This window comes from Neopelma chrysocephalum, unplaced genomic scaffold (assembly GCF_003984885.1).
Source record: "Neopelma chrysocephalum unplaced genomic scaffold, ASM398488v2 Primary Assembly neopelma1_102, whole genome shotgun sequence".
NCBI lineage: Eukaryota > Metazoa > Chordata > Aves > Passeriformes > Pipridae > Neopelma > Neopelma chrysocephalum.
The window spans coordinates 1,047,458-1,071,406 of NW_020897765.1; the positions used below are offsets into that span (position 1 = coordinate 1,047,458).

Here is a 23,949-nt window from a genome sequence, read left to right on the forward strand (position 1 = left end):
TGCTTTAGTTTGATGACTCTGGGTCAATACATTTAAATTTGACTCTTAGAATGTGTAGTGAAAGAAATTTGAATGATAGCTATCTCAGAATTCTCAGTACTGTGCCTAGTGTTTCAGTGTAAACTATCATCTTCTGTGTGGTGGTTCTTATCAACACTTTCTAGTTCATAATTTGCATGTATATTGTACAGTACGGTACACCAAAAGTCTTCCTTAATACTTTTTGTTTCTGACATGAGAATTGAAAAACACGCTGAGAGCACATCACAAAATATAAAGTAGGAAGATCCAAATTGTCTCCAGAAAGTTCTTCAGGCAAACTGGAACTGAGTAGTTAAGTAGTTATTGGAATGACATTTAAAACATTGTTCCTGAATGCAACTCTTTTCTCTTTTGGGTGGCTACTAAAAAAGCTGTTAACTGTGTGAGTGGAAATAGATTTAATCACTTTCTTAAAAAAAATAAATTGGGGGGGAACACGGAACATGTCTGAATCAGTATGATTTTTTCTGTCTCAAATTATGTATCTTTATATAAAAAACACTTTAGGAGGAGCGGTGTTATTTATCATATTTTTAACATCCAAAGTCTTCATCGTGCAAGTAAGCATTGATTATTATCAGTTGCCCAGTAGGATGTATATGTACATGCTATCCACACATAGAAATGAAGTCTGAACAATTCATTAGAAATGCCTCCAGCTGTGGTATCTGTTTCATATTCTTTTTTCTTGTACAGATGATAGATAGTTTAAAATCCATACAAAGGAGTTTTGATAAAAGTCAGATCATGATGACACTACTTTTAAAGAATAGTTTTAAATAGTTCCGCTGTTTATGCATTCAGTCAAAATGGGAAATGCTATTATAAATGTACATAAAGTCAATACTCTCTTGTTTCTTAAAATTCAGTATTTTGAAAAATCTTAACAAGACTTTTGAAGACTCATTTTTCCTAGATGTGTAGATTTAAAAAGAAAAACTTAAATCACTGCTGATATTTGGTTTTAAAACTAAAGTAATTTATGCTTCTTGGAGAACACTTTTCTCCAGAATGAATAAAGGTTTAAGAAGATTGTGAAACCAAATACCCTTACTCTGCTATTTTGGAATGCAGCCTTATGTCTGCGGTTGCTAAAAAATGGGAAAGGAACCACAAAATAAAAACATTCTTCATGTAAGGAAGCATAATAAATCACGCATTACATGTTTGAGATGATGACTTTCTTTTCTGCAGAAATAAGAAACTGAGGTCCTCCTCGGTGCTTTCATAAGATGCTCAGTGTAGCCTGAAGTTGGGACCAGTCTTTGTGCTGGTTTTATCTTTTCTCTGCTAATGTCTTGTACTTACAGATAAGCGAATTTCTAGTCTGACATACCCAGTTAGGTTGTATGCCTTTTTTTCTTATTCTGGTACTGGTCAGGTTTTTTAAATACCCCCTTTTTTTTTCCTTCTGATATGTAATGTGCGATTTCTAAATAACGGTCATAGAATGTTCATTTTCTGTTTTTCCAGCCTAGTTATAATAGACTGTACATTAGTCTTTTGTAGCCCTTCTCCTGTTCCCCTTTACATTTAATGAATGTGAACACATTATTCCTTTATCTCAGATGAGATAATGAATTCAGCTATTTCGTGTCCTAGGTGGCAGAAAAGTAGGAAGTGAAAGACTTGCCCTAATCATTTTAATAGTAATGAAGCCTGTGTACCCCTGTGTGGTTGCGAGTTATGCTGGCCGTGGTACATGCCTTCGGTAGGGCCGCCCATGCCAGACAGGTCAAAACCGTAGGGTCAGATACAAAACATCCTTGGGCAGGATGAGCTCGTTAGCCTTCTGGCAGTCATCCTAGGAGAAGGACAACTCTAATCCCAAACTGGGGCGGATGGAGCTCGCTTAGCCCTGTAAGGCCATCCATCTAAGAGAAGGACACTCTAATCAAACCTACATCCTGAGGACCTCGCTGTCACCGTCCAAGCTTGCTCGGCCCTGGCAGATGAACCTTAGGATTAAAGGGTGGGCCCAGTTCAGTGCATACTGCATCTCACCTAAAAAATCCACTGCGCAGGCTCAAAGGCTTTACCCATGATGATTTCGTATCCCATGTTACAAGCACATACTTCTCTCTTGCTTATAAAAATACTTTTTTCTGGTAGATGCTGACTGTGGGTTTCACTGTTTTAAAATACTTGATTACGGATGACTGGTACATTTGGTGTCCTGATTTTGCCTATATTTGAGTCACATTGCTTGAACTGTCTGGATTCCTGGATCTTCATGCTGCTGCTGCTTTTGGTTTCAGCAATTCTGACCGACAAATGCAGCACTTATAAATAGCAAGCGTTTTTCATCCATATTTCAGATGTCATCTGGATGACTAAATGTATTTAAGCTGATTCTGCCAGGTGATTGGAGTGGAAAGGTGTAAGTCAGTGCTTGCCTTGGTATTGCTCCACTTTTCACATGATGTGGTGGTTATGACTTCTCCCTAGCAATTTTAGAGAGTGCTTAGACTTAATTTTAAATGGAAGAAGGAGAGAAGTTTTACCTTGTGTTCACAAATTTGTCACATTGTTTTGTGTTAGAAACTCCAAACAAGTAGTATATCTTAGAACTTCAAGTAGAAAAAAAACCTGCCAAACCCAGTGTGTTGGCTCAGTAAACTGGTTTTGCTGAGAACACAGGTGTGTTCTTGGGTCAGATTTCTGTTCTACTCTGACTTGCTAAGACTCTAATGGAAATCAGTGTTTATTTGTCTTGTGTAAAGTATTTGTCAGAATAGCTGAGTGTCGGAGTTTTTGAATGGTTGTGATCTATCCAAGTTAATGGATCATCTTTGTAACAAGAATTGAAAATCTTCTCCAAAAGTTCATGTGTGATTTTTTTTCTGTTTGTTTCAGTGACAGCATATTGGAACTTAGTGTTATGCCAAAAGACGAGGACATCCTTCAATTGGTATGTTTATGAAGCTTCTATTCAGAGAGTTTATTGACTAAATAAAAATGTTCTGTTGTTGGTTACAAAGTCTTTGGACTCCACTATCACCAAATAATTAGAGTTAACATTTATCTCTTTGTCACTCCTTAGATATTTTCCTACCTCCTTACCATGCCTGAAATTTGAGAGGAATCCAAATATAGAAAATACCATCTTCATATGATATTTCTAGCATGTTAAAAAAATATGTGTTTTTATTATAATTTGGATTAATTTCCTTGTGTTAGAATTTATGAATTGGATTGCTTCCTTTAACCAGGTTGTCTAATTCTAAATAATTTGAATTAAAAAACTAGCTTATGAAGCTTAAAATTTGCTTTCGTTAATGACTCGCTATTTGTCAGTGGTTTTCCAGGAAAGAAGCAAGATGGTGAATGTGCTGAAGGTTATTACCAACTTCTTAAAATTGTGGCTGCTGTAAATGTGTTGTTACACTAGTGCCTATATGCCCTCGATTTGACCTGAGGTCCTGCACATATAGTGAGATAATTCATCTCCCATTTAGCATCTCTAAGTCCAAAAGAGCCTTGAATAATACATGATGTGTAAGTGCATATTGTGAAAATTAGAAAAACACCTAGTGTACTGTTATGCTCTAGTTTATTTTTAATTGGAAGCAGAGGAAAGGAGAAGATGACAAGCAGGGTAGACTTTTTGGTTAGTATTTGGAAAAGTGTATCTTCTAATCCACACAGAAATAGTAAGAATTGACTTTAAGAAAAACTGTGGGTTTCAGTAGCTGTTCCCGTATTAAAGGTCAAATTAATGGGTAAGAAAAAAAGCAAGAAACTTTGTATTGAGTTGGCGATAGAGATTAGTACAGAACTCAACCATTTAGGCCAACAAGCCAAGGCTATTAGAATAGAAGTGATATTTTGAGAACATTTGATAAAGAAATATTTCAGTAATCCAACACAGAAAATGTTGGAGGCAGGGTGTGAGTCCTGATCGCATGAATCAGTGGGAGGGGGAAGCTGTTGATGTTGGAGCTTTTTCTGTTGTTCTTTTTTTAAAATTTTTTTTCTTCTTTTTTTTTTTTTATTGGAACTGTGAATGTGTAGAAATGCAAGAACAGTGCTACCATTTAAATTATTAAACCTTTGTATTTCTCTGGGCGACAAGGTCTTAGTCCCATCTTCCCTCTGCTGATGAACATGAAGTGCAATATTCAGGTGAAGTAGAGATGAAAAGCAGTTGATTGGATATAACTTGTTATATCAACAAGTGAGGTAGTGGGGCCAGAGGAAGGAAAAAAGACAATCGTTACTTTTGGGTTAGAAAAGGATATTGACAAAAAGAAAAAAAGGTCGTTCTCCCGGAGGAGATTGAGGGATAAAGAGAAGAGAAAAAATATCTACCTGTGGAAGTTTTAGGAAAAGACGGGATATGTGTGTGGGAATAATTTTCAGGTGTCATTATAAAAAAGTTCCTTTTGAGTTGTCAGATGTGACAGAGTTGTGAATTTTGTGTGTAAGGCTCCTCTGTTGAAGATAGAAAGGGGATTAGGTTTGAGAGATGAAGTAATGATTTTGCAGAAAATGCTTTGCGTTGCCTCTATAGCGTGCATGAGTTCCTTCTGACAGTTGTTTGCTGTTCAGGTGAGTTGGTACATGGTCATGATACAGGAGGAGTTTATGCTTCTGTTTGCTAAGATGCATTTGTTTGGATAAAAGTGAACTTCCCTTGGGGAGTTTCAGTTCCACATAGGATCTGCCAGAGGAAAGCCAAGAAGAGACAGGTGTTTTCTGTAGTCCTCAAGACTGAGCATTGAGTGTACTTAGGCCTATTGGAAAAGACTTCTGATAGCTGCAGTTTGTTCACTCTGTCCTGTCGTGGACTACTTTAGTAGATATGTTTTCAAGTGTCAATCTTTGATGGCAGAGTTGCAATTTATGAAGATTCATAAAAATGAATTGCATCTCACAACAGAGACAGTCAGTTATGGCATGTAGTTTTCTGTCTTTTAGCCCACCACAGAGGAGGAAAAATCTTAGCACTTCTAAAATAAAAGTCAGCAGACTTTTGAGACTGCTCAAGTGAGTGCATCACTGTAACTTCAGTAAAATGAAAAATCTGTGCAGTTCCTCTGAAGAGAGTTAGGATGCACAGTTCTCATTACAAGGTTTGTTGAAGAGCTTTGCTCTACTCAAATCTGAACATATTTAAAATACTTTCAACGTAACAGCATAGAATGTTACTCCTTTCACTTCCTGTGAAAAGACAGTAAATTTTTATTTCCAACTGAGAAACTGCATACTTTTTAAATTTTCTATTTTTATCTTTGAGATTAACACTGTATTAGCTTTTGTGGAAATCTTATGTAAAAAAATATATATAAATTTTAGAGCGAATTCTTATTCCTGAATGAAGGTAGAGCTCATATAAGTAAGTGATAACAGTAATTTCTCTAGTAGTAGTATCAGTATAAGTGCAAAGTGAACGGTAATTGGTAATGTGCAGTGGCCTTATTAATAGAGGAAAAATTTACACTTGGAGTTGTGTTATGTAAGAATGTGTTGTTATAGAATGTTAAATGTAAGTTAATAGAGAATGTTAAATAATCTAGTTGTTTTCTGTGACATATGTCATAAATTTCACTGTAAATGTCTTCAGATAGTATTACTCATTGTAAACTGATACTAAATACTGGTATGCTGTAAAAATAGAAAACCCCAAAACACTGCTGGATATTGGAATAGCTAATGAAAGGTATATCTAGTGCAATGAGGATGGAATAGTTTCATTATATTCAGGAATAATGCTGGTTGTGGTAAGTTTTATAGTACTTGGCAATCTATTCCGTGTGCTGATGGCTGATTGCTAGAAACACAGTTGCTTGTTTCTATCCTTAGTTCGCTATTTATAAACCTTGAGTTCAGTCTTCAGAAATATCCATATATGTCTGTGAACATCTTGGTATATTGAATTTCCTGAAAACAGGGCTTCAAATTCATTCATCAGTAGTAACAATGAAGTGGTCCAATCACAGGTTACTGCCCTGTGGCAGTGGCATGTGAACAGTACTCACTTGGAAGGGAATTACATGTGAAACTGCCATTAGTGAAATCGGTGTCAGTCGTGTTTGTTCACTGGCGTGATCTTGAAAATGTCACTTTGTGGATGGGGAAAAGGATATTTAAAACATCTCTATCCATGACAGAAAGTTGAACTCTTGACAACTCTTGAACTCTTGTTGGGGGTTTTTTCATGCTCCTCCTCAAATATGTGGTTACTTAAACTTATCAAAAGATATTATTTTGAAACATTTCTAGATATATAACCATTTTGAAACTAGGAGGAGGATGATTATTTTTGTATTATGTGCTCCTCAGTGTTTCAAATTTGATGTATCTGTGTGCAATTTCTGTAGCATTCTCAACCTTTTTTGGCAGAATTTTGGCATTACCACTGACTTCATGCAAATGGGAAGACACATTTAGGTCAACTACAAATAGTTCCTTTTTCCCAAGTGTATTCAATGAAATTGTTGCTGTTTTGTAGCCTTTAGATAACAAGTTTAATCCTAAAATGCTGTTCAAGTTGTGACAGCTTTTCAGTTGTTCAAAAGCTTTTTGTATTACGTGGAAAATACTGAATGTAAAGGTGCTCCCTAGAGAGAGAAAATACAGTTTTCTGAGCCTACTTACAGGTCACCATTATTATGAATCTTTTCAACAGACTTTGTAGTGTCTAACACATGTATGTTAGGGTGTCCTTAGTATGCAGGATTTTTTGACCATTTTTTGGGGGAATGTTCATGTTGGAATTTACGTATTTGCTAATTGCTCCTTGTGTATGTAAAGAAGAATATAACTTAACGAGCTGCTGAATTTCTACATATCAGGCTCTTGAAAATATCACTCTTTGAAAAATGGCGTCTTTAATATGATCTGCATTGGAGCTGTTTAATAGGAAGGTTGTTTCTAATGTATCATATTAATGTTCTTATATAGGGTTTAATTTAGGTAAATATATATATGTAGATATTATTTTGTAAATATGTATATCTATGTTGTGCGTGTATATAAACAGATACATGCTATAGATAAGTTACCTTGACTTTTCATCTTTCACTTTCTGGCACTTCTCTTACTACCCACTCAGAAGTCCCATCATACCTAACTTCTGTTCTGACTCCAACAGTTTAATTTCAAAACAGTTCTGAAAAATCATTTCCTTGCAGGAGTTGCCCCAAAAGGTAGGAGGTTACTTCTGGTCTTAGATGTTGTCATCATTAAATTTTATTAGTGTACAAATCTCTTGAAATGTGCCTTACCATTCCAGAAGGAACTCTTTCATTTACTGGAAGATTTTATTGGGCATTCTGTGAATAATGGTAAATACGAAAATAAAAGGGGGGCTGTTTACTACTTTGTTTTTGATATATTTAATTACATCTAATCTTTCCTTAAAATTATGGACCAGTGAAGCTCCATATCAATAACTGAAAGTTGACCACACTTGAACAGAAATGTTTCTCTTGTCATAGATGGTAGGGGAACTATAAAATCCTAGATAGGAGTGACCAGGAAAGTGAGTGAAAGTCAACAGAACCATATATTTTCTTTACATTTTTTTCCTTCTTTCTAGTCGAGTGATATGGAAATTTTCAGTGTATAGGGAGATCTGGGCAGAAAAGAAGAGTTTGCTGTATTATCATTTCTGAACTTAGTATTTTTGTGGAATTTAGTGGCTCTCAAGGCCTTGTAGTACCCTGAAATTGTCAGTGGTACACCTGTATTGAGAACAAAACAAAAAAAAACAAAAACAAACCAAACAAAAAAACCCCCAGCAGCATAAAGAAAAGTAACCTGCATGAGGAAATTTGTTCTAGAGTTTTATATGCCCCAGTAACCTCATGTCTCTGACTACAGGTCTACCCACAGTCAACTTTACATTAAAGACTGTATTTTTTTTTTCTTCTTCCTTATGCTATCCAGTTGCATCAGACCTAGTGGAGCAACATGGCTGTTTCATTGGCAAACTGTGAAATATTTTCATTTGCTTTATATTTAATAAAGACAGAGATGTTTTCATAAGTAGCTGTATTTAGTCCAAAGTCTTGGAGCATTTTTTTACTTTCAGATTTTGTACTGACATAGTTACTGATGGGCACAGAGGTTAATATTAAAACTCTAGCAGCAAGTACAAATGGAAAGAGGAGGGGTGTGGTGTGAAGATATAGTGACCTAGAAGAAGAGACTAAAACTTTATTATTGAATATTGGATATGTTAGAAAATACTATTGGCATCAAACCTCCTAACCTCAATTTAGACTAATATTTACAAGAAAGTCTCTTGCACAGCTTGTATTTGGAGATAAATTTTTTTGGGTTTAAGGCATTAAATTTTATATACTAAAAATGCACTGCCTTTGGGAAGAAAGGGCGTGTGGTGTTTTTTTTTTTCAAATAATGTCGCCCGACTGTAGTGTTTAGGTGTCTCTGAGTAAAATGAAAGCACTTGAGCTGTAGTACTAACATTTTTGCCGGAACAAACTATAATTAGGAAGTGTTTCCTTTTAAGACAGCTGTAAAACTTTTCTGGTGTGCAATTCCCATACTCATGCTAACTGAGAATAAGTTAGGACTGGGAAAGAGAAAAATTTAGTGGTAAAGAAATATAAGCTGAAGCCAAACTGGTTGGAGAAGGAAAGAAGAATGCCTCAAGCTCAGTCTTACAAGGTGCTGTGCACATTGGCTTCTGACTCATCAAAACGCTTCTCTCCAATTTTGCAAATAGTTCTGATGAAGTCAGTGTTGTTATTCATCCTGTAGTGAAGCATACTCATCCTCAGTGAAACACAGGACTGCATGTTTTTATGGATTTCGACTAAGTGGTGTAGGACATGGTTGGTTCCAGCTCTGGAAAGTACAGGTTTCACCATAATTCTTACCCAGAAGAATTCTTGTACATTTGGCTGTTATTATTCTAACATCTAATGGCGTAAAATCAAGTGGGGAAAAATGGGATCAAAACTCTTCAGGTGAATTCTAGATGGTTAATGAAATACCTTTTAAAATGCTTCATTTGCTTAAAATGTATTTTGCCTATCATACGGCATAAATGTATTACCTTAGGAGTTAAACCCTTAATGGCTACAGATTCATAATAAGAAATTAATCCTTTGCCATAGGAGTTTGCAAACTTGGTGCAAACAAAACCAGCTTGCAAGATGGGGAAGAAATTGTACCCAATAGCTGGAAACATGCTGAGTTCTTACTGTAAGCACAGCAGTTTGCTTCTAATAATTTTTGCTGAGCTGTTATCCATCAGAGGTGTTAATGTCACTCTAAATTGTTGCATTTGTATGGTAAGCTTTCCATAATTGTTGTTGTTTTGAGAAGGTGGAAGAGAGCTCATAAAACATCAAGACTGACTTTTGGATCCTGTTGAGACTTCTGAATAACTGCTGAGTATCCAATTCCTGTAGGAATTCAAGTGGGTTGGCTGGTGTCTGATTCAGGAACATCACTGATCTGGATATTAAAAAAGTTTTAAGTTGCAAGTCTTTTTTTTGGTTTGAGACTTTTTAAAGACTTAAATTTAGGCCATACTGTAACGACATTTTTATGAGTATATAATTTGTTGCAATCACTTAGAGGTAAGAGTAGCATTTTCACATAATATATCCTTTGAGAAGCTAAAGGGAGAATAGAGTAATATTCAAGCTGTGTTTTATAATTGCAAACTGCGTTGTGTCAAAACAGTGTATGAACTAAAAAATATATTGGTGTATTTCACATTTTTTAGCCTCTAAATGTCTAAAAACTTAACCATCACTTTCTGCTTAAAGTAATTAAAATATTTCATAGTAAAATATAAACTGATAATGCATAATTCAGCGTGACATTCAGAACGGATCCATGCATTTCTTTGTGATTTGCATTATTTCTCTGTCGGCCCTTAGTCAGAATTATGAAACAAAGGTATGTAATATTCTTTATGGAAACATCACAGTCCCATTTAAAAGCATCCTCTTTCGTGGAAGGATGTTCAGCTTTGTTTCAGTGTTTCTTTGGGAAGTAGGTGAAATGAGGTTGAAAGGAGAAATACACTTTCCATCATCAAAACCTTTTTTTCAGTAACTCTTACACAGAACTGTCAGTCTGTCTGTCTGTCTGGATATACCTGCAATCATGGAAATATACTCTTTATTGGGGGAGAAATTCAAGCTGATCTCATTTTGGACCCTGTGAGAATGTTGTCTTTTGAAGGTGGTGTTTTAATATCTGTGATAAATTTTGTCAAGGGCTGAGAACTAATTTTTATACTCATCTGTAGTCTTCAGCTACGATCAGATCACACCAGTTTTGGAATCTAACCTTTCTGCTGTCAAAGTCAAATGAAGCATTGTTTGTCAGGGGAATGTTTTACAAAAATATAAATGTGGTGTATTTGCTGTTGGTGTAATGTGTGCGTATCCCAGCAAAGGTGGGATATCAGCTGTTTTATGAGCTGTATAAATTGATAATTGTTTTCTAGTGGAGAGGGTGATTGGTTTTGTTTGTCCTGCATGCCAGTAGTATCTCACTCAATCCGTTTTCTGGGTCTTCAGTATCTCTTCCAATTTTTTTAAAAATTCTTGCAGACCATCAAGATTTTAAATAGCCATTTATTTAAAGATTTAGAAATATTTATCTTTGTGTGTTCCTTCCCTCCATTAAATGTGCCAGTGGAAGCTTGGCTTGATTTTTACTATGAGTGGAGGAAAAAAAATACAAATCATGTGAGTAGATGATGTTTCTGCAGCATCATTCCTCTAATTTCAGATGTACAGCGTGAAAGCAGCTGCAGTCAGCTGACAGCTTGTGGTCATGTTCAGATATATGTGGGGAAGGGGCGTGCTGTTTTAAGTGCATAATAAAGCCGTTGTTTCGTCACCAGGAAGCAGAGATGGGAGCAGCCCAGGGGAAACGAGAGACAGTAATGTTGCTGTAGTGGAAGGGAAGTCTTGTTGCATAGAGCCAGAGCTCTCTGCAGGCAGCTGTAGGGATGCACCAAGGCAAAATGGCACAAATGTATTTTGCTTTCTGTAAAGGTACAGGATAAATGCAAGGAGCAAATAAAAGGCTGAGTGGACATGCTTGCAAGGAGGGTGAAGTTATTTTTTATGCTCTACTGCCCTTTACATCTGTTGGTACCTTCCAGTGAAATCAGTGTAGTTGTATTTTTAGCTTGCTGTAGTCAACATCAATTTGACAAGATAATTCTGTCTTTACATCTGTAAGCAGCTTTTACTGTGTTTTCCTGTTTTCTGCCAGCTGCAGTTTACAAAGGATGTCACAGCACTGGTAAGAAATGTACAGTAGCCATTTCTCTGATGGTTTTGTAAGGCATGTTTTGCTTAATGATTTGTGAGAAGCAAGAATATGAAACAGCAAGTTTGTTGGAAATGAGCTAGATAGTCTCAGCTGAATTTTCTTCATAATGCTAATCTCTTGATTTGTGGTTTGTGCCTGTGTTATTTGGTCCATTTTTCTCCCGGTGTGCTTTAATATTTTGCACTTCACTAATGCTTGTTGTAACATTGCAGCAGTATTGTAAATGCCTCGCCCTCCTCTGTACTTTGCTCTGTATTAATTTTATGGCTGCTCTTGGGCTTTTATAATCTGTCTCGTGTTAAGACAGAGCACATTGATATTCTGGAATTGAGCATGTTATGATTTGGACAGGAAATGCTGTGATATGATACCACGCCTAAGCGTGTAAAAGCCCTGAGAAATTATTTTAATCTTCTGCTATACTGGCAGGCTCTGCATTGGCTCTTTATTGCATTATGTTCAAACTGAGCGAAGTCATGCTGAAGTTTTCAATAATGGGATATTCTTTAAGTATGCTGTATGCTTCTCATTGATTTATTATTTTGGATGTTCTGTTAATTTCACAATGACAAATGCTGCTTTTCTAAAATGCTGCAGAAACATACTAAGTGTAATATAACCTTTTTTTCTCAGGAGTCAGGCTCTTATGCGTAAAGATGCAAAGTGCACTGAGGAAATCAATTTGAGAATTTCAGTTTGTATTTCAGTAGTGTGTGGACAGTAGTGGATATGTATGAATTTTCTTACTGTTTGTTCCTTGAAGTTAAAAATGTTAAATATCATTAATATTTTTGCAGTAAGATTTGTGTTCTATGTACTTGCTGTCTCCTGTAAAATGTAAGATGACTTATAGGGTTTTGGCTCACAACAAATATGTTACTGCTTTAATTTATTCATTATATGTTTAGGAACAGTAGCTTTTATGTAGAAGATATCTTAGAGGAGTGTGTGTACTTTTCATATGTACTACATTAAGTGAACAGAGTTGTTTTATACACTAAGTGAATAGAGAATTTTCTAGTTCTGGTTGAATTTCTTATGCAGCATTTTAACCTATTAATTGCTGTGAAATTCTGGTTTCTGACAATGTGAAGCTTAAATGGGAAGAATGTATGAAGCATCATATTAGAAAGCAAAATTAAGGGGGAGAAAAATACTGTGTTTTGTGTTCAGGGATTTTGAGAAACCTGCCTCAGTGCCCTACCTGCAGTATTTCCTGGAATTGGTCATCAGTTGAGTTTTTTAAATGAGGGAGGGAATATATGTAATGATTTTGCTTGTTCTGTTTCTTGTTCCCCCATCACTAAGGGGATGGAATGCTGTTTTTATCTTTTTAACTAACATTTTGTCTAAAATTAGAGATAGTGTGAATTTTAAACTTGTATTCCCTCTCTTGAAGATTGATCATGCAAATACTGGATGAGGAACTTTTCTGTCTCCCTCACTACTGAATACTCACTTAATCCTCTCTCCACAGGCGTATTCCCAAGATGCCTACCTGAAAGGCAACGAAGCCTACAGTGGTAATGCCCACAACATACCTGAACCACCGCCAATATGTTACCCGCGTCTGACATCCACAGCTTCTGTTAAGGCACAAGCTGCAGACAAGCTTTCTTCTGACTTCTCACTGGGGAAACAGCAAGTCAACAGACCAGTACGAGCATTGACACAGCCAGAGAGGGCCTACAGAATGGAAATACAAGTGCCTCCATCACCAACAGACATTGCAAAATCAAATACAGCCGTGTGCGTTTGCAATGAAACTGTAAGGACTGTTATTGTGCCTTCTGAGAAGGCTGTAGATTTGCCATCTAGTAGAAATAATCATGCTGGTCCCTCACACAGGACAGAGGAAGTAAGATACAGCTTAAAAGATCAAACCAATCTGAAAGCACGGACCACATCACCATCATCTTCAGTGTCCCCTGCCATTGTACTTCCCCAGACTCCAATAACAAGGCCAGTTGATACAACTGGAGCAGTAAGTAAAGCTTCAAATTATGTAGTATGTCCAGAAGGAATCCCAAGCACTAGACCTCTTACTCAAGCCACAGACTCACCCTCAGTCTCTACTAATCATTACAGTTCTCCAACCTCCCACCAGCACATAGACTGGAAGACCTACAAAACTTACAAAGAATACATTGATAACAGGCGCATGCACATGTATGGCTCCCGAACAATACAGGAAAGGTTAGATAGCTTAAGAGCAGCTTCTCAGAATACAACTGATTATAATCAAGTGGTGCCAAACCGCACTGCTTCTCAGGTACGGCGCAGGAGCACCTCTCACGACAGGGTTCCACAGACTGTTCAGATCCGGCAGAGAAGTGTATCCCAGGAAAGACTCGAAGATCCTGTGTTGATGAAAGAGTGGCCACGAAGTGCTTCACAAGATACTCTAACTTCGCCTTCAGTTAATGCTAGAAATCACAGGGCTCGGTCATGGGATTATCTCAGCAAACAGGGTGAAGTGCTAGAAAACTTCCATTCTGAGAATATGATTGCAGATACAAATGGAGATAGGAGAAAGACTTACAAGTGGACAGGGTTTACTGAACAAGATGATCGGCGAGGTATTTATGAGAGATCTAGACAGCATGCATTTCATATGTCCCTTCGAGGTCAAAATTTTCCTGTAGCTCCAAGTGCTTATATTTCAGACAACAGGAGAACTGGTAGTAGAGCTTCTCTGCCCGGTTCTCACTTCCAGAAAATTTCACCAGATTTTAAAATGTTACAGCCTTCTCGAGATTTGCAAACTCCTGGGGGAGTTTCAAAACCTGCAGCTGTTTCACAAGAGAGATTGTGTCTCACACCAGCCAGAAGTTCTAGAAGTAGCTCTCTGAAGAACTCAGCTCCCTATGCAGCAAAACCATCTATTCCCCTTAACCAGGGCCTGGATGCTCTTGCCAGCAAAGACCAAAGAACAGTAAATCACTTGCATCAGAGCGGTCTCTTAAACCAACAGTCAAGGATCCGAGCAGAAGGTGCCCAAGATCACAAAACAGAAACTTGTAAAACCATCCAACCCTGCTCTCTGTCTCCAGCTTCTGCCAAACTTGTTCAGCCAAGTGAGTGTTCAACTACCTCTGACAATGTAGATGGTTCCATAAGACAAAAGATTCATTTTGAAAGGGAAGATGTCCGTGAGTCTGAAAGTCTGCAAACAGATGTTCAGGGAAATGACAAAGACACAGTGGTCATGCGGGACAAATCACCTTCTGGCCACCAAACTCCACAACCTTTGAGGCATCAGTCCTACATTCTTGCTGTCAATGACCAAGAGGCAGCCTCGGACACTACCTGTTGGTTACCTAACGATGCTCGGAGAGAAGTCCACATAAAAAGAATAGAGGAAAGGAAAGCATCAGGTTCCAGCCCACCTGGTGACTCTTTGGCTTCTATTCCATTTATTGGTGAGTTAAACTATTTCAGTGTCCATCAAATGCTTTTCTCTGCTAAAGGTGGTGGAGAACACCATGCCAGGTTGTTCCTGTAAACCCTGAAGTTGAGAGGCATGGGGGATTTTTCTCGTCTAGAATAATTTTAGGTTGGTAAAAGTAAAAATATTCTTCAGTAGAGGAAAAAAAATGTTCTGTTTTGTTTGGGGTTCCTAGAAGATGAGTGTTAAATAGCCTACAGTGATGTAACATTTTTCTAGAGTTTTCCTTAACCTCCTGGCTAAGTCTGATTACATAACTGCGTTTTGCTATCACTCCACATAACGTTCTGATGTTACATATGCAAACAACTAGCATTTGCAACACCTTTCAAATATTTTTACTTCTCTAGCATAAAACATATCTTGAATCCAGTAAAGAGAGAATACAGATGCAAATCCATATAAGGGTGATTTGTGGAGAAAAAAAACGTTTGCCAGCTGAACAAGTATGGTGAAAGCTTTCTCAGAGATGAAAGCTCTTTCAGGTTAAAGGATAGCAATCAAAGGAAGTGGATTTGCAAATCAAGGTGCTAATGTGGATATGAATGGAAGGGATTGTGGAAGCAGAATCTGAGAAGGCAAAAAGATTCACTGGTGTGCTGTGGCACAGGGTTGGAATTACAGAGAGCTTATAGGACAGGGGCTGAGATCTTTTGAGATAGTTTAGAAGAGGAACTCAGGGAAGGATTGTAAATAGTAGAAAAAAACCCTGAATTTTGGATAATGAATTCGTGTCTTCTGCTGAAGAGGGAGTTGCAGTGGCAGAGCATTTCTGTTCTACTCAAGTAGTCAATGCCACTATTGTCTTTGCCGTGCTGTTGTTGTTGTTGGGTTGGATTTTCTTTTGTTGTGGCTGATTTAATCCTTTGGAGTCTGGATGTCTGTGGATCATTTTCCACACGAGTTGATTGTTACCTGACTCTGTGCTCTTGAATTTAGTATAAGAAATGCTTAGAAAACACTGAATTTTGATTCTGCAACTCAAGTATGTGAAAAATAATGATCCATGTTCTTTACACTTTAGGTTAAGGGAGTTACAGATACGTTGTTTTACCGTAATTGTCTTCTGTTGTGGATCTGCAGCAGGGATTTTTTTTTCCCCCTAGTGTTATCTATCATATCTGCTACTAGCTGAAAGTGAATAACCAAAAAATAGTGAAGAAGCTTTGTGTTCATTGAAGAACAGAAATCATACAAAAGATACAGTAATTCTGTTCTTGTGACAGAATGCTGTTAAGATACTAAAAAATGCTTTGTGAGCTAGCAGATGGTTTTTATGTTGGGTTTTCCTTTTTGAACGGGAGTTGTATAGATTTTTTTTTTTCATTGTTGTTACTGGGTGCATCAGTATCCAGTGTAATTTTGTATTCTTCTTTAGACCCTGTCAGCCTTTCTTTGAGGATTAGCACAAGTTTGTAAGGCATGTAACTAATCTTTGTGCAGGATTTTTTAATACTACCTAAAATCAGTGTTGGGCTCTTGATTTAGTTATGTACAGTGTTTGCTGGGAGTTTTCTAATCCTGTACAGTTGAAATGTCACGTAAAGGTCAGATCAAGATCAGTAAAGTCAAGCCCAACCTTTTCAACACCATCTCCTATCTTGATTTTCGACAAAGATTTGCTGTGAACTCCTACTCATGTGACTTGCTTCCATATTATAGAGAAATGTGTTGACTGAAGTTCAAAGAAGCCTTAAATATGTCAATTGCACTACATTTTGGTAACAACTGAGCAGTTCAAAAGAAACAAAATCATAACTCTCCATTGCAGCCTCTTGGATAATACCATGTGGGATTGAATTCTTATGAACCTCTTGGAATGAAACCTCCTGAATGTTCCAGAAATCCTAAAAACTGGTGCTCCTGAAGCCGAGGCACAATCTGAGCCAGTATGGTACTTGTGACTGTCTTCCTAGCAAGAAATTCTTGTGCTGGTACAGGTGCTGTGGGAAATCTTCCACAGTTCCAGCACCTTGAAGAGGAAATAACCCTCTGTGAATAGGAAGACCATGAAATGCTGTTAAAAGTGGACCTCTTCCCAAGTTAGAATTAATATGCATTATTCTAACTTTACTTGTTCCGCTATCATTATGCCTAATTACAGATTTACTTGTTAAAAGCCTTACTTAATCAGGCAGATAAAACCCTAGATCTGCTTTGAAACTCAGTTAAAGGCTTTTTAACTCTTCTGATGGAAAGTCACTATGATTCCAAGCTTACATGTTGTTACCGTTTTACTTACTTTGTGGTGTGTGTATTTTTGTTACCACTCTGCTCATTAAAAGTTAGTAGATATGACCACACCATATTTTGGTAGAAATTCAACCAGGAACATTTGGCTTCTGCAGCAGTGTTTTGTGACTAACCTGCTCCTGAGAACAGCACAACATCAGGATGATTTTAGCTCTTGCTAAGTAGCACAGTGCCTTGCACCACAAACAGAAATTCAAGCAGAGTTTGTGTTAAGATTTCTTACGGCAAATTCTTGCACAGATCATGGTGGGTTACTGAAGAACTGCCTTTTGACACTAGTCCTTTCACAAAAGGCAGTTCAGAAGCAGGGAGGTTAAATTTTGGGTTTCATTTGCTAATAGAAATGAGAGATTTGTTCAGACCAAACCTAGTAGGTAGATGTGATGTCTTTTATGGGGAAAATGGATTTATTTTAAAAAATTAGGCAAGATACTCTGTGCTCAAACTCTTCTTCTGATAAGCAGATGTTCTTGGGGGGTGACAAAGCTGCCTGACTTTACAGATAAACATACTCTGGTATTGCAGACTTCAGTACTCCCCATGTGCTACTACATGCAGGGTATTGTGGTTAGCTGAGAAAGCTGCTGTTTTTATTTCAGGTCCATTGAAAGATTCTGGTCTTGAAATTCTCTTTATTGTTTCAAACTATACCAGTTAGTCTAGTGACAGTTTCCTCTTTTACCCAGAAATGGTCTCTCATCTGATCTCTAGCCTAATAAAAATACCATTTTCTTTGTCAGTGACTATATTAGCAATTGTGGTGTTTAATGTGCATTTTTCAGGCTCGTAAACACAATTTCTGTGTTAGAGAACAGCAAATGATGATAAATTTCTGATCTACTGGGTAATTTTGGATGTGTTTACTTTTACTGGAATGGAAATTAAAATGCTGCTTAACATCCTGATAGACATCAGTGACAAGTGGTGCCCCTCAGGGGTTTTTACTGCAGCCAGTGTTATTTAATATCTTCATTAATGACAAGACAGTGAGTAAGATAAGAAACCCTTAGCAGATTTGCAAGCTTGAGTGATGCAGTTGCCACACCTGAAGGTGTCATCCAGAGGGACCTGGACAAGCTCAAGAAGTGGACCCATGGGAATCTCATGAGGTTTAACAAGACCAAGCGCAAGGTGCTGCACCTGGGTTGAGGCAACCCCCGGTATCAATCCAGGCTGGGGGATGAACAGATTGAGAGCAGCCCTGCTGAGAAGGACTTGAAGGTGCTGGTTGATGAGAAGGCTGGACATGAGCCGGCAGTGTGTGCTCACAGCCCTGAAAGCTGCATCAAAAGCAGTGTGGCCAGCAGGGTGAGGGAGGTGATTCTGCCCCTCTACTCCGCTCTGATGAGACTCCAGCTGCAGTGCTGCATCCAGCTCTGTGGTCCCCAGCACAGAAAGGACATAGACCTGTTGGAGTGAGTCCAGAGGAGGAACACTAAGATGATTATTAGAGGGATGGAGCACCTCTGCTATGAGTAAAGGCTGAGAGAATTGGATTTGTTCAGCCTGGAGAAGGCTTTGGGTGACCTAATTGTGGCCTTCCAGTACCTGAAGGGAGCCTACAAGGAAGATGGAGAGAGACTTTTTACAAGAGCATGTAGTGATAGGACAGGGGGGCAACGGCTTCAAACTGAAAGAGGGTAGGTTTAGATTAGAGGTTAAGAAGAAATTCTGTACTGTGAGGGTGATGAGGCACTGGAACAGGTTGCCCAGAGAAGTTGTGGATGCCCCATCCATGAAAGTGTTTAAGGCCAGGTTGGATGGAACTTTGATCAGCCTGGTCTAGTCAAAGGTGTCTCTGCCCACAAGAGGGATATTGGGTCCCTTCCAACCTAAACCATTCTATGATTCTGTGGTTTTTGTAACCACAGAGAAAAGGTTGATTCAGAATATAGTTCTTTTAATACATTTCTTAGAGATGTCTAGTGTGTGTGTCTGAGACTTGCAGCAAGGTTGGAAATATTTTTTTACTTCTTACACTATTTACTGTAGAGTAGAAAGCAATGCAAAAAAAAGGATAATCCAACTCCCTTACTGAGTTGAATGAACTACCCATAGGAGTGAAATAGAGATACTTCTTCAATACTTAACCTGGTTGCAGCATGTCTGACTGCCAGTGCAGCTTAGTGCTTTGGCCAGTACTATTGGGTGGATGTTCTTTCCAGCTTCACAGTGGGTTGTCACATGAAAATGAATTTTAAATGGATATGTTTTAAAAACCTTAACCTAAATAAATATCATCTTGAAGTTTAAATTTTTTTAGAAATAAAACAAGTTGATAATCATTCTATTATAGAGCTTTTCTCTTAGGCATGTAGTAGCATCAGAGAAGTACAAAGACTTTTCCTCAGAGGTGTGATCCCATTTTGAAAATATTTAGTACATCCTTACCCTAGAAAAATTATAGGTCACTTCACTACCCTATTAATTTGTGAGTAATGGAAAGAAAATTAACCAGATAAAAATATTTGACCAGATTCTGATAACACCAAAATACTGTTTAAAAAAAAAAAAAAAAAAAAAGAGTGTTCTCTCTCTGACTGAAAATTATATCTAAGGAAAGGTATAAGAACAGGACAAGGATATGTGACACTTAATGTTGGTACTTTCTATTCTCCAACCGTTTGCACTTTACAACATCTCGAAGCCTAATATGATTTTAAGTGCTCCATGAATTTCTCTATTCTCTTTTGTATTAGAGTAAAATTTTGTTATCCAATACCTTGATTGATTTAAATAAAGATTTGCCCGGAGTTTCACAGCTTAAACTATATGGTATTTGTTCACTTTGTGTGTGTGTTTTTCTAAAAACTGTCTATGTTTATATCATAGAGTCATAGAACAGAGGGGGTTTGGAAGGGTCCTTAAAGACTGTTCCAACCCCCTTGCCCATGGGCTTGGACACCTTCCACTAGACCAAGTTGATCAAAGCTGCAGCCAACTTGGCCTTCAACACTTCCAGGGATGGGGCATCCACAGCTTCTCTGGGCAACCTGTTCCAGTGCCTCACCATCCTTGCAATAAATTTCTGTATTGTTTGTACCCTTAGTGCAGGCAAACTACCATAGCAATTTCTGTGCTAGTAATCAGGCAGGTTCTGCTGTTCATCTTGCTTTAAGAGCTGATCTTCACGCTAGTTTTCAAAAGCAAGAAGTCACGTACATAACTCCAAGTACTTTTTTGAAAGTGTAATGACTGTACTGTCCTTTCTTAGTGAAGTATATGCCTTACCTTTTCTGTCCTCCTTCTATATCTGTATGCCTCTCTCTGCAGGCTCTTTAGGTTTGGAAGATGACATTGTGAATACGCAGACATTGAATGCAATTGAAACAAGAAAATAAATTGATACACTTGCACACACACCATGAAAAGGGTTATGATGGTATGAATAGACAAAAGGTAGGGGAAGTAAGCAGAATTATTCTCATATGCAGTAACGAAACATTTGAAAGAATGTACTTATTCTTTTTTTCTTCATGAGAGGAAATAGACATCAGACAGAGAGAAATTCAAAACCTCAGACTTCTCCAGCAGAGATTGAGGCTTGTCAACCCCAAATGTGTGGATACCTTAAGGGCAAATGGTGCCTGAATACAGATGGTTGATATGGTGTGTTTTAAGGAAACTTTAATTTTAGAAAAAACTGTTAGCAGTCAAGATGTAAATGAAAATCTTCGGCTATTGTGATAATTTTCTTTCCTACAAGTTGCTGCCTAGCTATTCCAAACGATGAAAATATAAATGCAATTGCAGTAGAGATTAGAGCTGACAGATGTTCATTTTTGAGGACTATTTCTTATATTATAGTGATAGCATTGGCACAGCTTTTAACATGTCATCAGTGTTTCTAAGATAAGCATCAGCCTCCAATTTTTTTTCCAGGGTTTTACAGTGTGACCTGCCAAATCACTATTACTTCAGGCTGAAAATTGCAGTGTTTCTTATCCAAAGAACAGTTTTTAAATCATTGTGGTATTCTGAAGTATAGTACCCAAAACACAAAATTACAAATTAGTGTTATAAATACCATTTAAATGCTTTTGTAACTCAAAAATATTTTTTTAATTAAAACTTAAAATTGGGAGCAATAATTTGTGACATATAGAAGAGTTTTAATTGAATAGAAGCATCAGATTTGTGTGATAATGAATAATATTTTCAAAGCATAAATCATCCTTACTGGATCATTATAACTTCAAATGATAATTTCAGGTAATAAGGGCATGCTATCAGGGTTTTTGGCAAAAAAAAAAAGTATGTTGGAAATTGCACTTTTTTGTTGGTGTAATACTACAGGCAGGAACCTTTAAAATTGCTTTGTATAGAAAGATAGTTATACATTTGTTTAACACTGAAATACCCAATAGACTGTCAAAGATGAGGTTTTCAGAATAGTCTCACATGAAGAATAACCTTGGGAAGTCTTTTCTGTTTGTGTGAAACTCAGTCAGTATAACAAACATATTATTTACATGAACACATTAGCAGAGGACTGGATTTGATGATTCAGGAGGCTTGTTCCAGTCCTGTGTTTCTGGGGCTTAGAGAAATGAATGTGCTCAGCATGCAGACATGTTTCCATTCTATTCTTTGGGCCACACGAGGATAATTACGTAAAGTAGATATATGAGGAAGTTCTTTGTAAAGGCAGCGCTGTCAGTGCTGGAAGTACTTAACTAACAGAAATATATTTTTAAAGGTTCTTTTGAAATAATAAGATAACACAGGTCCTGAGGAATCCAGGCAGTAGTGTATCTTCTTTCCAAATCATGTGTTTCCCCTTTGGAAGTCTGTACTTACTGGAGCTTTTACCATTGCAAGTTGAATTATAAGATGCAGCAGCTTGTACTGTAAGATTTGTAACAAGAAGTCCCTACAGTGGGGTATTTATTAATCCTTGTGCTATCTTGTTTGATAGCAGAGTCAGTTCCATGTAGTTTATTTTTGATTGAACAATTCATTTTCGTTTTATTGGTTACTTCCGACCTTCTCACTATTGAGGTGAAATTGCATAAATGGTATTTTTATTTGATTGTCTTACTGACAAGCTGTTAAGAAAAGTGGTCTGTATTAGTACGTCTGTGTTTGCCCTAAATTCATCTTCTTCTGGGGTTTCCTTGGAGATAGACTTTTTTTTTTAACTCCCTTGCCTGTGTGTGGATGAGGATCCTCTTCCTATCTCTCTTAAGGAAGGGAGATCTGGTCCATAGATAGAAACCTTCACATCTGTGCCTCAGTTGAATGAAGATAATGTTTTTAATGACTCTTATAGCCCTTTGCTTTGGAGACAGAAAGCAATATGAACTGCCTCTCTAGCCATCTGCAGAAGGCTGAGCTTTTTACAAAGATCGATCATAGTTACAATTCCACAAGATCTATGAGTAACCAAAATTGAGCTAGATCCTACAAGGGCATCTTTGAACACATACCTAATCCAAGAAATGGATATGATTTTCAGAAAGCCAGTAATATTTACAGTACAGTTGTCTTCTTCAGTGCATGCAGTTTGGGAAATTGTATGTTGAGCAATTTTTTTTATTTCTGAGGGTGCATGCTGTCTCAACATTCTTCATGTGAAATTTAAAGCTGTTTCAAATGTGTGTTCCTACACAGCTATTACATTTTTATGATTTGAATCTTCAAATCAGATAATAGTCTTTTTGATAAAATATATACTTGTTGAATTAAGTTTTATAGCCACATATTCACATTGTCTGTTTAAATTGAAATGCCCAATTAGTGTTTTAAACAGTAATCTGGTCTGCAATACATTTATTAAATAATGCAGTTCTTTCTTACGGTCTTTCAAGTTGAAATATTGCTTGAAAGACTGCCATGCCCAAATGGACATAAATGTGAAGGATGACTTTAGCCTTGGGGAGCTAGTTTTTTCCAGTCATTTTTTATTACCAGTGAAGAAAGCTTTGGCAATCTGAACCCCCGGGGACTGGAGGGAGAAATCACCTTTCTCTGTTAATAATCTCTGTTAAAGCGTCCCTGATGGTTAGTCTCTGTACTAAATTTAGTCTCTGAATTTACTTCCCATATGTGTATGTTTTGATTCAGTTAACTAAACAATTTCCTTAAATACTGCTCTCTCCAGCTCCCCCCACCAAAAAAAGAAACCACAAACCAACCAAAACCCAACAATCTCTACCAGCTTGGATAAACAGAGAGCTCTGGTGCAGCTCAACCCATACCTGTCCATCCAACCGGACGAAATGCATCTGAAGATGCTGACAGAGTTGGCTAGTGTCCTTGCAGAGATACTGTCTATCATCTTTGAAGGATCATGAGGACTGGAAGAAGTCCCTGCTAACTGGAAAAAAGCAAATTGTGCACACATCTTGAAAAACTATGAGAAGCACAGCTCAGGGAAGGTAGTCAATTGACTTTATCACAGTCCTTAGGAAAATCATAGAGTTGGTCCTCTTTGAACTTGTTTCTGGGCAAAGGAAGGAGAAGGTCATTTGGAATAGCTAGCATGGATTTACCAAGTGCTTGACTAATGGGATTGCCTTTTATAGTGAGATGAAATCTGTGAAATGGGAGGAAAACACAAGATGGTCACCAACCTTGATGTTAGCAAGGGTTTTGAGCTCTTCTGTGGCACCATCCTTGTGCCATAGTCCAGGTTTCTGTACTGCTGGATACGTAGGAAAACTGGATCATCGGGTATAAAGGGCAGTGCCTAAGAGTTCATATTCTACCTGGAGGCTGGTTATAGGTGGTGTTCCTCAGATCCACCTTGTTTAATGTTGATGACCTAGAGAGGACATGAAATGCACTTATCAAGTTTGGTAACACCAAAGTATGGGGTGCAGACAGTACATGTGAAGGCATATTCAGGAGGACTTATCCTAGAGGGGTGGTCTGATAGGAACATCTTGGATTTCAAGGACATGTGCAAAGTCCTATTCCTGGAATAG

The 23,949-nt window shown here is 37.5% G+C and overlaps 1 protein-coding gene across 4 annotated transcripts in view; it reads left to right on the forward strand.

The window, feature by feature from the left end:
* Positions 1-23,949, forward strand: part of ARHGAP21 (Rho GTPase activating protein 21) — a 110,869-nt gene that overhangs the window by 67,167 nt on the left and 19,753 nt on the right. For 3 of the 4 annotated variants that reach the window (XM_027695723.1, XM_027695727.1, XM_027695724.1), the window contains exons 6-8: positions 2,899-2,953; positions 11,260-11,289; positions 12,797-14,741. In XM_027695723.1, coding sequence (XP_027551524.1) covers positions 2,899-2,953; positions 11,260-11,289; positions 12,797-14,741 — 2,030 coding nt within the window. The remainder of the gene's footprint in view (positions 1-2,898; positions 2,954-11,259; positions 11,290-12,796; positions 14,742-23,949) is intronic. The other variant, XM_027695726.1, reaches the window with a different exon arrangement.